At 42.5% G+C, this 12,559-nt stretch overlaps 1 protein-coding gene across 2 annotated transcripts in view; it reads left to right on the top strand.

Annotated features, from left to right (window-relative positions):
* The window catches only part of csmd2 (CUB and Sushi multiple domains 2), a 235,903-nt gene that overhangs the window by 156,345 nt on the left and 66,999 nt on the right, over positions 1-12,559 (top strand). For both annotated transcript variants that reach the window (XM_020090893.2, XM_069516258.1), the window contains 7 exons: positions 734-936; positions 1,115-1,306; positions 3,064-3,202; positions 3,310-3,497; positions 7,356-7,550; positions 8,222-8,338; positions 10,741-10,854. In XM_020090893.2, coding sequence (XP_019946452.2) covers positions 734-936; positions 1,115-1,306; positions 3,064-3,202; positions 3,310-3,497; positions 7,356-7,550; positions 8,222-8,338; positions 10,741-10,854 — 1,148 coding nt within the window. The remainder of the gene's footprint in view (positions 1-733; positions 937-1,114; positions 1,307-3,063; positions 3,203-3,309; positions 3,498-7,355; positions 7,551-8,221; positions 8,339-10,740; positions 10,855-12,559) is intronic.

Below are 12,559 nucleotides of genomic sequence, written 5' to 3'. Positions count from 1 at the left end.
CTCTGACAGCATCATCTTTCTGACGTCTAGACTGAAACTATTAAATGCCGTGGCAGACATGTCTGTTTGACTGACACTGTGGAACATCCGTTCATAGATGGTCTGTGATTCACTTTAAATGCTGTTTGTTTCCCTCCTTTATACTCGACCTGGTGTTTTTTCTGTTCTTATTGTCTCCTTTTATATATTTTTTTTTTTAAATGCATTGATTCTTTTGAAATCCCCAGTAGTTTTATATAATGCATTCATTTTCCCCATCTTGGCTCTAACAAATGTCTTTTTATATTTGAGAAATTATGAATTCTATTGCTAAACAACTTTCTTTTTTTCTTACCTCCTGCCTCTGTTGTTGTTGTCGTCATATCTAATTTTAGTCTCTAAATACAGCAAACACACTCTGAATCCCCAGTTGAACGTTATGTGACAGAACAAATGGGGCCTAGATCTTTCTCTTCAATAAAGCTGTTTATGGAAACACTGTAATCTATTGGTTACAATTAGCTTCGATTAAAAGGATCTAAGATTTGTTGAAAAAATTAAAATGAAGGTGGTATTCAGAGCCAACTTTTAATTTCTCTATGGTGAAACAAACAGCTTTTCTTTGCCTGAGGTTGATCTCTATAAAGGCTAAATTGTGAGGGGACATGTATGAGGGTTAAAGTCTAAATTAGAAGGAGTATTATCTTACAGCTGTCATGGCTTCTGAAGTGTCTCTTCTGTGTCTTTTCAACAGTCTTCACTTCCTGGTCTTCCACACGGAGGAGGTACACGACGTGCTCCGGATCTGGGACGGGCCCCAGGACGGAGGGGTCCTGCTGAGGGAGCTGAGTGGTTCGATGCTGCCGCCGGACGCCCACAGCACCTTCAACACTGTCAGCCTGCAGTTCACCACCGACTTCTTCACCAGCAAGCAGGGCTTCGCTCTGCAGTTCTCTGGTGAGGAGGAGAGATGGTGGGAGGGGGGGGTAAAGGAAACGTTGTGTAGGGAGAGAGAGAGAAGTCGACAGTCGCCGGTTTAAATGTGAACTACGATAATAATACGCCTTCATTATCTTGTAGCTGAGCATCATCTCCATGTCTTTTTTACTGACTGGGCTCCGTCTTCCTCCTTCAGTCTCCACCGCAACCTCCTGCAATGACCCGGGCATGCCCACTAATGGCACCCGCAGCGGAGACAGCAGGGAGCCCGGGGACCATGTGGTGTTCCAGTGTGATCCTGGCTACATCCTGCAGGGGGCCAACAGGATCACGTGCACTGAGATTAACGGCCGCTTCTTCTGGCAGCCAGACCCTCCCACATGCTCAGGTACTCAACACAGCATGCAGTCATCAGTCGGGGCTCATGGTGCCTTTCGATTCTGATCAGAACTGAATGTCGTCACATGTCTGCTGCTGCTGCTTTGTGACATAAACACACACACTCAGTTTTCCACTTTGTTTTGGTCTTGAAATGTTCAAGTGGGGAAGTTCAATAAATACACTGCTTTTTCAAGATAACAAGATGCTTAAGTAGCTCACTCATCATGTGTGTATGAAATTTATACAGTAGGTTTTAAATTACATCATGAGCAAAGACAGAGGAGAACAGTGTCAAAGTAAAAGTTATATAAATTATATTATATCTGGAAAATGGTGTAACCTCTCTTGCTGGTCTGACTTTTACCAAAGACGGTGCTAATTTCTAACATGATTACTTAACAGACTTCTTAAGTGAATCTAAAGTGGCAAACCCGATTGCTGTGTTCCCCAGACGTTTCTTGCAATCACTGCAGCAGACAGAGATCTGATTATCCTGATTCCTTAATAACACAGACCACTCAGACAGAGACTCTTTTTAGTCTCCTATATATTATTTATAGATATGCACAATCTCACATGTCGCTACAAAACAACGTTGAGTATTTAGCCATGGCAGTTAAGGCCTTGTAAGTATCTGCCTTGTTTAATTAGAGCTTAACAGAATTAGTTTGATCATTTCTTTTTGTGCCGGGCTCGGGCATTTCAGGGCTCGGATACTTGCATTTGAGAATGTGCTAAACCAGTGACAACAGGCATCAGCTCCATCTCAGTTAAGCATCTGTCACTACAACTTCCTGCAGGGCCACCACACAACATACAGCAGGAGATCGTAATATGGGTTAATTACTCTCATATATTTGGAAACTTTATTTTTTCCAGCCGTTCAATTAAGACTTTTTTCCAACACAAACACTTTTGTTCCTGTTGTTTCATTGTTTCTTCTTATTATGTTGTTTTTATCAGCAGTTGGTTTTCAATCTGCTCATTTTAGATGTAGCCCCGCTGCATGTGCACTTTAACTTTAGACTGCGTATAAAGATGGACGACATGGTAGCACCAAAAAGTGAAGCAGAATAGAACCCAGCCTCCTACATGTTAGTGGATGGGACATGGACCAAACTAAAAAGTAAAAGTACACGTCAAATAAATCTTTATTAAAGATGGTTTCTGTCATTTTCAATAGTTCACACTGCTGCAGTTCAAATTGACCTTTTAAATAAATAAACTGAATATTTGCTTTAAAAATTGGGTGAAACTTGTTTGACAGCTGAGACTGACTCATGATTGGTTGAGTGTGTATCAACTGGATTTGGTGGCTTCATCCCTGGATCACTGCTACAGACTACAGCATCATGGCAGCATTTGTACCCGGGATGTTTTGGCTTCATTTCTGTAGGAGTGGGAGGAAGTGTCAACCATCTTTATATACAGTCATGGTGTGAACACAAAAATGAATGAATCAAGGGATGACTCAAGAGCTGAATGTTGAAGGTGCATGCTACAATGAGCAATAGGTCCCAGGTTCCCATGCTCCTGACGGTGTGGACCATTTACTACTCTACTCTCTCACCCTATTTCCCGTTTCTTCTTCTCTGCATTTGTAAAAATAAAGGGAGAATTCATTCACAAGGTAGACTGAGGAAAATCACTACTTTTAAGTCAAAACTTTTAGTCCAATAAGTTTTTGGCTTGGTCTTCAAAAGCTTTCATATTTGATGTTGGATGTGTGACTATTAACTCTAACCAGTTGCCTTTGTTTTATAGCTCCATGTGGTGGCAATCTGACCGGACCTAGTGGGCTGATTCTGTCTCCAGACTATCCTGAACCTTACCCACATGGGAGGGAGTGTGACTGGACAGTGACCGTCACACAGGACTATGTCATCGCTCTGAGCTTCAACCAGTAAGATTCAATAGCATTTTGATTGCTGCTGCAAACCACAATACATAATTTCATGCATACGGTTATTACTGCTCTCTTACATTATGTCATGTAATGTCTGTTCCCAGGTTCAGCTTGGAGCCCAGTTATGACTTCCTGCATATCTATGACGGGCCGGACTCCCTCAGCCCTTTACTCGGTAGTTTCTATGGCACAGACGTTCCTGAGCGCATCGAGAGCAGCTCCAACACGCTCTTCTTGGCCTTCCGCAGCGATGCCTCCTTAAGCAGCAATGGATTTGTGCTGCAGTACACAGGTGGGTTCTTTTTTCTTATAGAACTGACTTTTGGGGGATGGGAGTACTTAAGTTGGAGAAAACTAAATAGGATTTTGTGTGTCCGTGTTTGCATGTGTTCCATTTTTAATCGCTAGTTTTTTCTCGAGTCCATTGTGAATTTTAAATAGTGTATGAGGTTTTATTCCCTGAGCAACTCATGTTTTAAAAATCTTCCTCTGGCAGGGCTAGAATGGATTTACCCTCTGCTGCTTATCGACCTTGCAGATTGTTTCTTTTTCAACTTTGTTCTGTGTCTGGTCCAAAGCGAGCGAGATTAGTGGTGTGAAAATTGCTTCAGAGAAAAGAACGGGGTGTCTGCGCCGCGGCGTCCTGATCGCCGCCCTGCCATTTGTGCCATGGCCTGCTCAGCCATCACTATTGATCCGCGCCTCCTCTCATAGCTGACTAACGCGGAGAATTATGAAAATGAAAAGCTGCCAGCATGTGTGCCTAAGCTCTTTGATTAGTGCTTTGCAGTGGCACAAAAGGCTTCTCCGATGAATTAGAGCAAACAGCGTTCTGTTGTCTCATGTCTAAGCTTAGCTGACCGCAGCATGTTGTTTGGGGGGACTCTAATTTATTTGCTTACATGTGGCACTCTGTTCTGCACACATGGCACAGAATGATCACAGGCATTTATAGAGGGCCAGAGCATGCAGCTTGAGACATCTGCGCTTTTTTTTTTCAGCCACTCAGGCCTCAGTGCCTGTATGTTAAAAGCCTTTTTCCTAACAAACATACAGACGCTCAACAAGCTCTAAATTAGACGGAGTGTCTTCGTTAAGGGCTTTTGCTTGAGAGAACACTGTTAAATCTTCCTAAATCTCCCGGCCTCAATTAGAGCTGTTTAAGGTATCAGACGTTTAACCAATTCCAGATCGACCCCGGGCTCTTTGTTTCTTGGCTGGTGTCCAGATGGGTTTTCATCTACACAAGCAATTGGACAGATTTTTAAAAAGCTACCTCTTCCTGGGCGGCAGTCCTCTGATTCATTTACACACAGTCTTTTGGTGGGGCCGCGTTACAGAGTCTACCCCTTAACTCACTCCCAGCACTATTTACTGCAATGTGTGATACGGTGTGTGATACTGTATGGCCAATCTGGTAGAGCAGATGGACCCAGTGTGTGGCTCAGAAAAAAACCCCTTCTCCCTGCTTTCAATTCTCCACACTAATGAAGCGTAACCAAATAATACATAAATTACCTCCTCGGCTTCAGACAAACAACATGGCGTAAGAGCGCGTTTGGCTGCGGGTTCGGTTGCGTTTGGTGAGGGATGCGGCAAGTTGACGAGTCGGCACAGCCGGTGTTTGGTCGGCCCGGCGCTGAAAAATCACATTACACAATCTGCCTGAGGTGCCGTCAGCCTCTTAACTAAGCAATTGTTATGTGTTTGTGTTTCGGTGTCGCTGGCTTGAGTGGGCAACATGCAGGGAGAAGGGTTCCATGCCTGAGCCCCATTTGAACACACAGACAGAGACATCGACGCCCACACGCTGACATCTTGCTAATCCAATACCTTCAGCGATACCTCGGCTTTACACTATCAAAACTCCTTTGAGGATTTTCCCAAACTGTTTGTGTCTCTTGTCTGTTTACTCTCGCAGATGTCACAGGGCAAGGTTTGTTAGCTCTGCGTTTGTTTGTCTGTTAATAAGCAGGATTGTGAAAAACAAAACTTGGTTGAAGGATGTGGAATAGATCAGGAAAGATGTGTTTTTCCCTTTTCTTTACCATTGTGTCTTGTGATTATTTCCTCTGTCCCCTTCTTTCTCCCTGAATATCCCTCCTTTCTCTCGCTGAGCAAATGTTGGGGAAAAAAAGGTAGAAGAGTCACCTTGTCCTGCCCCTTACGTTCATTTGATGGTAGAACATTGTGAGCAGACAAAGTCATGAATGGAACAAAATTCCTCACTTTGTTTTCGCTTCATCTCAGGCAGCTGAAAATTTGTGCTTTATCAAAATTTCAGAGGAAAGATCTCACCACACAGAGCGGAAGAAATGTATTTTCTAGTTTTTCTCGCGCAAAAACTACTAAAACGATTTTCATGAAACTTAGTGGAAGAAAGTGGGAGATGCATCAGAGAAGAACTCATTTTAAGTGTGGATCTGGATCGGGGGAAATCCATTTCCACCTCCTTCAGTGTTTCAAGATTCAGTGTTTTTTTTTATCCTTTTAATTAATTTCTCAGAGAGAATAATTAATCAATATTGATGAAAACATTTTTTAGAGGTCTGATATTACTGTGTGCAATTTGTGTGAGAATCCAAATAAAAATCTTGAACTGGTAAAGTTAAATGTGCTTTAATAAGGAGACTGTTGGACTTTGGCGGACATATGTGTTCTACCGTGTGCCATTATAGTTAAATCAGCCATTTTCATCTTGGCACCCAACCTTCTCAAAACTAGCTTGTCTCCAGGCCCGGTTTGCAGCTAATACCCGCTACATCCATCACGCCTCTGCTGCTTCGTGCCAGGTGCGCTGGTGAAATGGTCGGCGTCTGCGGGGAGAGGGTCAGTTTTAAATCAGCTGATGAAAGGGCTCAACCTGTCTGGAGCAGGTTCCCTTGGTGACAGACAGACAGAGTGACCACATGGCCGGCCTCAGCACGCTGCTCAACCATGAAGGGCAGCATCCTGTCCGGTCAGCGGGTCTCCAGCTCTCAGCTTAAGAAGCTAAAGGCATCAAGCTTCATCGTGTTCATCGTGAATAAATTATGAGAACTTTCATAAGGCAAAGCCGGTGTTATAATCACTATGCAAACAGAAAGATTTAGCACGGAATGTGTGCGTTGCTTTAAAAGCACCAAGGACATTTGATCCTTTCAAACAACGCAAAAAAGCTTGAGTGTGTTGTTGATGGTACAAACTGAACCTTTCTCTGAATGGTGGCATGAATAAACATGTAAGAAATGAATCACGTTTAATCTATTTGTAAAGAACAACCTTGAAACAGATGACACAGCTTTTTTTGTCGATACGATAGAATGTTTTAAAAATCTTACCTATTCACAGTTTTCTTTTGACTAGTTGATGCTGAGATAGTTCAGGCTTTTGACATGTTTTACTTCCAGACAAAAAGAAAACAAAAGAAAACATTAGACTCACCTTGCCTCATACAGCGTGTGTGTTTGTATTCAATCATCAAACATTGAAGTTAGCTGTGAGGCCACATTTGAGATTGAATTAAATTGCTCCGGGCGTTTTTTCCTATGTTTATTTTAGCTCTGAGGGTGTGAAGTGCCAAATTGACAGGCTCCCTCTCACATGCACATTTTCCACCTAAGAACAATGTGATGGTAGATTGAGCGAGACATCTTCCTTACGACCTCAGGAGTGGTGATTGATATGTGGTTGGATACAGTGTGTGTGTGTGCGCGCGTGTGTGTGTGTGTTTAGGTGGGTGAGAGAGAGAGAGCGAGTGAGAGAGAGAAAGCTTGCGTATGTGCATTGTCTTCTCTAGTTGACTGCACAGTGAAGTGTTGTGCGAGGAGCAGTAGTGTGCAGTCAGCAGACCTTGGGCCAGAGCAATGCCACTCTCAATCAGCTGCCTGTCTGTCTCTGCAGCCATACATACCTCCAGCAGCCACAGATGAGGGGACACCGTCAAGGATTAGAGGGAAAAGTGGCAGTCAGTGAGATATATTTACTGAGAGAAGAAAGCCACAGAGTAAAAAAGGAAAAAGAAAAAAAAAGGAGGGAAGTAAGAAAACCGAGATTATGAGGAACCGTAGACATATTTCCATTCAAGCTTTATGCAAAAAAACAACTTTTTGAACATTAACTTGTGCTCCCTTCTGTCGATGATTTTCCACCGCGTTACTTCTTTCAACAGAGAACCCCAGGGAGTCGTGTTTCGAGCCCGGCGTGGTGCGCAATGGAACGCGGGCGGGCGCCGACCTCAAGCTGGGCTCCACTGTCACCTACCACTGTGATAGCGGCTACACGCTGGAGGGAGACCCAACCCTTACTTGCATCATGGGGGGAGACGGCAAGCCGAGCTGGAACAAGCCCAAGCCCATCTGCATTGGTAAACACAGACAGTGGTGCGGGAGTACAAACCACACAGCAGTGCTTATAGATTTATCACATGTAAACATGCACATGTGATTATGTGCTTTTCTCACAGATCTATGTCCTACAGGTATGTGCGTAGACCTCTGTGGGTTTTGCTAATGTTAATATATGTGAGTGTGCAGCTTTAATTTAATCCGCAGTTGGATAGACAGCTCTGTTTATTTTCCATATCTGCTCTGCGCACTCATGGCAAAAAACCTGCGTCATCCTGGACCGTCCCTGACATTCCCATGATGCCACTAACACACGCTGGTAAAAGACCCAATCGGCCTCTGACAGAGTGAAGCAATAAATGCATTTTCACGTATAACACATGCACATATGAAAGTTTGGCACAGAGCATTTTTAGGAGGCGTTAAGCAGGAGAGGAGAATCGAGCCTCACAGCATGCAGCCTAACCCAGAGGGACACTTGGAAAACATTGCAATTTCACCGTTGCAAACACCAGGGACATCTTCCACTCAAAGCCCAATCAGACAAGAAAAGTAATTTCGTAGTGATGGAACAGAGGAGGTGGAAAACAGGAGGTGGAGGAAGAAATGGAATCTTACACTATTGGCTTTCAAACCTTCCTTCTGTGTTTGCCCTGTCTCTTCATGTCTCATCTCCGTCTCATCTCCGCAGCGCCGTGTGGAGGACAGTACACGGGTTTGGAGGGAGTGGTCCTGTCTCCCGGTTACCCTGGCAACTACAGCAGCACACGAACCTGCCTGTACTCTGTGGTTGTGCCTAAGGATTACGGTAAGCAAGGGAAGAGCATTGTGTTACAGAATTTGCCGCGTTTTCTTTGCAGGTTTTTAATTGTGCATGCTTGTTTGTGGCTTTTGAGTTTCTAAAAGAAGCTAATTATGTGTCTTTAATTAAGATCCAACCATTACAGTGCACAAAATGTCCTTATTCGGCTTAAACTCAAGTGCCTCACTGAATTCTACACATTTCCACCTCTGAAATAATGAAAGAAAGAAGAAAAGCGATGTTTTTTTGCCACACATGAATATTATGTGACAGGTGTGTAGGAGAAAACAAGTTTGTGAAAAACTCCCACACACACTTAAATTGCAACTTTAGTGCTTTTGTCAGAGGTTTATTGGCGTTTCTTTGGGGTTTTTTGCACATTCTTCAGTGTGCTGACATCGCACAGTGGTTGATAGTTCCCACATCCATCTATCTCATTGCCATACATCAATTTTCACATTACTGTAGTGGAGCTATTCAATTATTGTCTTACACGCTTGGCTTACAATATGTCTGTCTGAGACACACACACACACACACACACACACACACACACATTCACACACACATTCACCAAAATATAATTAGCGTCAGGAAGACAGTGCCAGGAGTTTTGCTACTTTTTGGCATTTCCATCTGAAAGGTCACAGATTGCTTACAATATGGGATTTAATACTTTGGAAGCAGCAAATTATACAGAGAGGAAAAAACAATCTAGAAGTGGTACACACAAAAAGATATACAAACATTTTTCAAATTCCTTCCCCACAAGTTAAACTTGTATCAGAAATTATGTTGAATCTGAAACTTTGGTCTTAAAAAGTCTTGAATATATTAATATATCATGGATTAGGTCTTAAAGACATTTAAGTAGGTCTTAATTATGTATCCACTTGCGTCACACTTTAAAATTAGGTTTCTGTTTATAGGGTAACACAGTAAGAACAACAATACAACAGAGAGACATATAACAGAGAGAAAAAGAAAGAACAAAAACAATAAAATAGAAGAGACAGAGCAAAAGTAAAAATATATAAAAATTAAAAGTACATATACATAAATTGGTTTGAGTGTTTAGGGTCAAGAAGACCTGACAGCGCAGTCCTGCTTAATGTCCTAGAATTTGTGTATTCTTTCACAGAATCCACTCATGGATTGTGGGGGAACCCAGTTGTCTATAGTGAAAATAATAAGTGTATTTGTGCACTTTTCAATACAAGTAACAAATAGCTTTGCAACAAACGGAACTCATGAATTATCAGAATAAAATAAAAATAATGACAATAAAGATACAGATAATAAAGCAATAGATATCACATGCTTTTTTTATAAAGATGTGTCTTAAGAAGAGAGATAATGATGAGAGGAAAAGGGAGTCCAGCTCACCCAGAATTTGTTAACAGACCCTCCAAGTAATGGGGGAGTCTGTGTAATTCTGGGACTCTGGTTTTCCTTCATATCTGTCCTTCTTTTCATAGGTATTAAATCTAATTCATGAAGTCTTAAAAAGGTGCTTTTCTTTGTCTTTTTCTGTGATTCTGTCTTTCTCTCTCCTCCCTCTGGCTCTCTTATCAGCATGGCGGCCCTCTGAGGGAAAGCACTCATCCCATTATTGTTAAATTACACCAAACAGCAGCAGCAGCAGGCGAATGGGCACACTTCACCCCATTCTTTTGAATGTAGAGGTCACAACGTCTGTTCTGTCAATGGACGGACACCCATCTTTGTCTCCTTGGATCCTGGCGTCAACATACTTCACCTCGATGACATTATAGCGAGCAATGAAATAGGAATAATTAAAGTCACCAATTGCATTTTCCTAGAAAATGACACAGAGGCTCAAGGCAACACGCTATTGTTGCGCAGAGCCACAAAGCTCCATTGCTGCTGCTTGTCATTAGCCTGATAAGCTTTATTCAGAGGTCAGGATCGGTTAATGGAGAGCAACAGTCCTCTGTCCCCTCTGCCCTCTTCATCCAGCTCTTTAACCTGAAATATCCACCTCAAGTTTACTGGACATTGATGGGAAGTGAAAGGGCTGAATATTTCCAGGCTTCAGCCGTTGAAAGAGTTGGTTAAAAGGAATGAAGGCGCCATAGTGGACCTTTGGCTGCACATTGTAGAGCAGATTGGTTGTCATCACCGGAGCCTTTCACTTACTGACAGGCCCTCCAACCCACACAGAGCTGCTGATCTCCCTGTGTAATATCACTATTCGCCCGTGTTGTCGTAACTGCTGGCACTATCCACACTCACTGGAAGAGGGATGATAATATTTTTTTGAATGTGGACACTACAAAGCACATTTTTCTGTGATTTTCTGTGAAACATTTCAGATTTCGATGTGAGTGTGATGCAGTCTGTCATTTGAATTAATTTCACTTCACTCTCTTATCTGTCTTTTCTAGTGGTCTTCAGTCAGTTCGCCTTCTTCCAGACAGCTCTGAATGACATCGTGGAGGTTTATGATGGCGCGACGCAGCACTCCCGTGTCCTCAGCTCCCTGTCTGGAGCACACACAGGTACTAAAAAAAACCACCCATAATCCTAATCACACACTCGTACATACTTTCTTACTTCATATTATCATATTCATTACCAGCAAATAATCTTGAGGATTTAATCCCCTCTCACAGTTTAACCACAGGAGTCTATATTAAATGTTGTTTATGCTTCTCGTAAGGATCCAGTTAAACTCTGAGACAAATTGCTGACCCAGGCAGCTCCAGAGCTGTAAAACAATTCAGCGGTGACAACAACTTACAGAGGCGCAGGGACAACACACCAGCAGACAGGCTCCGGAGGATTTGCATTGATATAAACCCGAACTGGTGCACAAACACACATGTCAACCCTGAGGGCATACACGCCTGAAAACTACACTCACACAGATTTCCTCTCTCTCACCAAGAGACAGTGACATTATTAAAATGGTCAGTCACAAACTTGAAGTATCGGTGCCGGATTAATAACATTTTCTCAACTGTTCTCTGCTTCCAGCTGTTAATCCATCACTGAAACACTGAAACAGCTGCATAAATCTCCGCCAGCACCACAATAAGCACAGAAAAGAGGGTCGCATACCAAAATTGTTACAATACGTAAAATAAACGACAACAATAAAACCATTTATACCCTTTGGTGATGAATTATTCACAGTTAAAAACTCACTTTTAAATGTGAATAATAACACTCTAAGTTTTGATGAGAAATCCCAGTTTCCCATGAAGAGCATTGACATATTCATGGGAAGCATTGGAGTGTGGAAGTGGTATTCAGTGACTTTTACAAAGAGGAAGTCAAGAGCCAAAGAACCAGCTTCACCTTTCACACCCATTCCTGGGCTGAAGGAGCATTAGGATTATTTCACAATCCAATACTACAGAACTTCAGGCAATTTAGTTCAGGGCAATTAAAAGAAGACCAAACAACAAGATACAGACAAGCACCTTTTCAAAATATTAACAATGAAATGACATTGCCACTCTCCAGTAACAAGGCTGTATTTCCTGCCTCCATATACTAAAGCACAGAAACAATTTAAAAGGTTCAATTATTTTGTTACATGGTTAACAAAAGTAATAAAGTTCCTCCACTCTGCCCATCATCATACATGTGGACCAAGGGGAGAACTTGTGTATTTCTCTTTTTTATTCATCGCACAAATGCAGTCTCAGCACATGATTTCGTAGCTGTGGAGTCCAGGGCAGCTTGAAAAGCAAAATTTGTCCATAGCTAGTTCATTCGTCAGAGATCCCAGGTTTTATCTACAATGGGCAAGAGTCCAAAATATGCTGCTCCCACATCTGCTGGTCAAGTCCCAGACTTTGTCAATGTGTGTCGTCCGCTAACCAGAGCGTCAGTGGTTTGATTCCAGTCTCCCTAATTCTGTGTGTTGTCTTCGGACAAGATGAAACTGTGGGAGTGTGTGTGATGGAGGCAGTGCTGCGCTACGTGAAGTAAAGATGAGTAGATCGCCTAGCATCCAGAAACTTCTGTGGCCACAAGAGGGGAGTAAGGTACCAGATGAATGCAAAAAGGCAACAAGATTTAAGATGTGAGGAGAAAAACTAGATCCACTTTGGTATCTTAAATTACTAATTTACTATTCTAGCTTTAACTGACCAAGCCCTGCTTCCCTTGCTTATCCCGAGAGCACACCGCTGATAAGAAGTGAAAAACACTCCATTGACTAATCTCTTTTCCAACCCGATGGCGTAACATTAA

Source organism: Paralichthys olivaceus, chromosome 20 (genome assembly GCF_024713975.1).
Source record: "Paralichthys olivaceus isolate ysfri-2021 chromosome 20, ASM2471397v2, whole genome shotgun sequence".
NCBI lineage: Eukaryota > Metazoa > Chordata > Actinopteri > Pleuronectiformes > Paralichthyidae > Paralichthys > Paralichthys olivaceus.
This window is presented reverse-complemented; position numbering and strand designations above follow the sequence as displayed.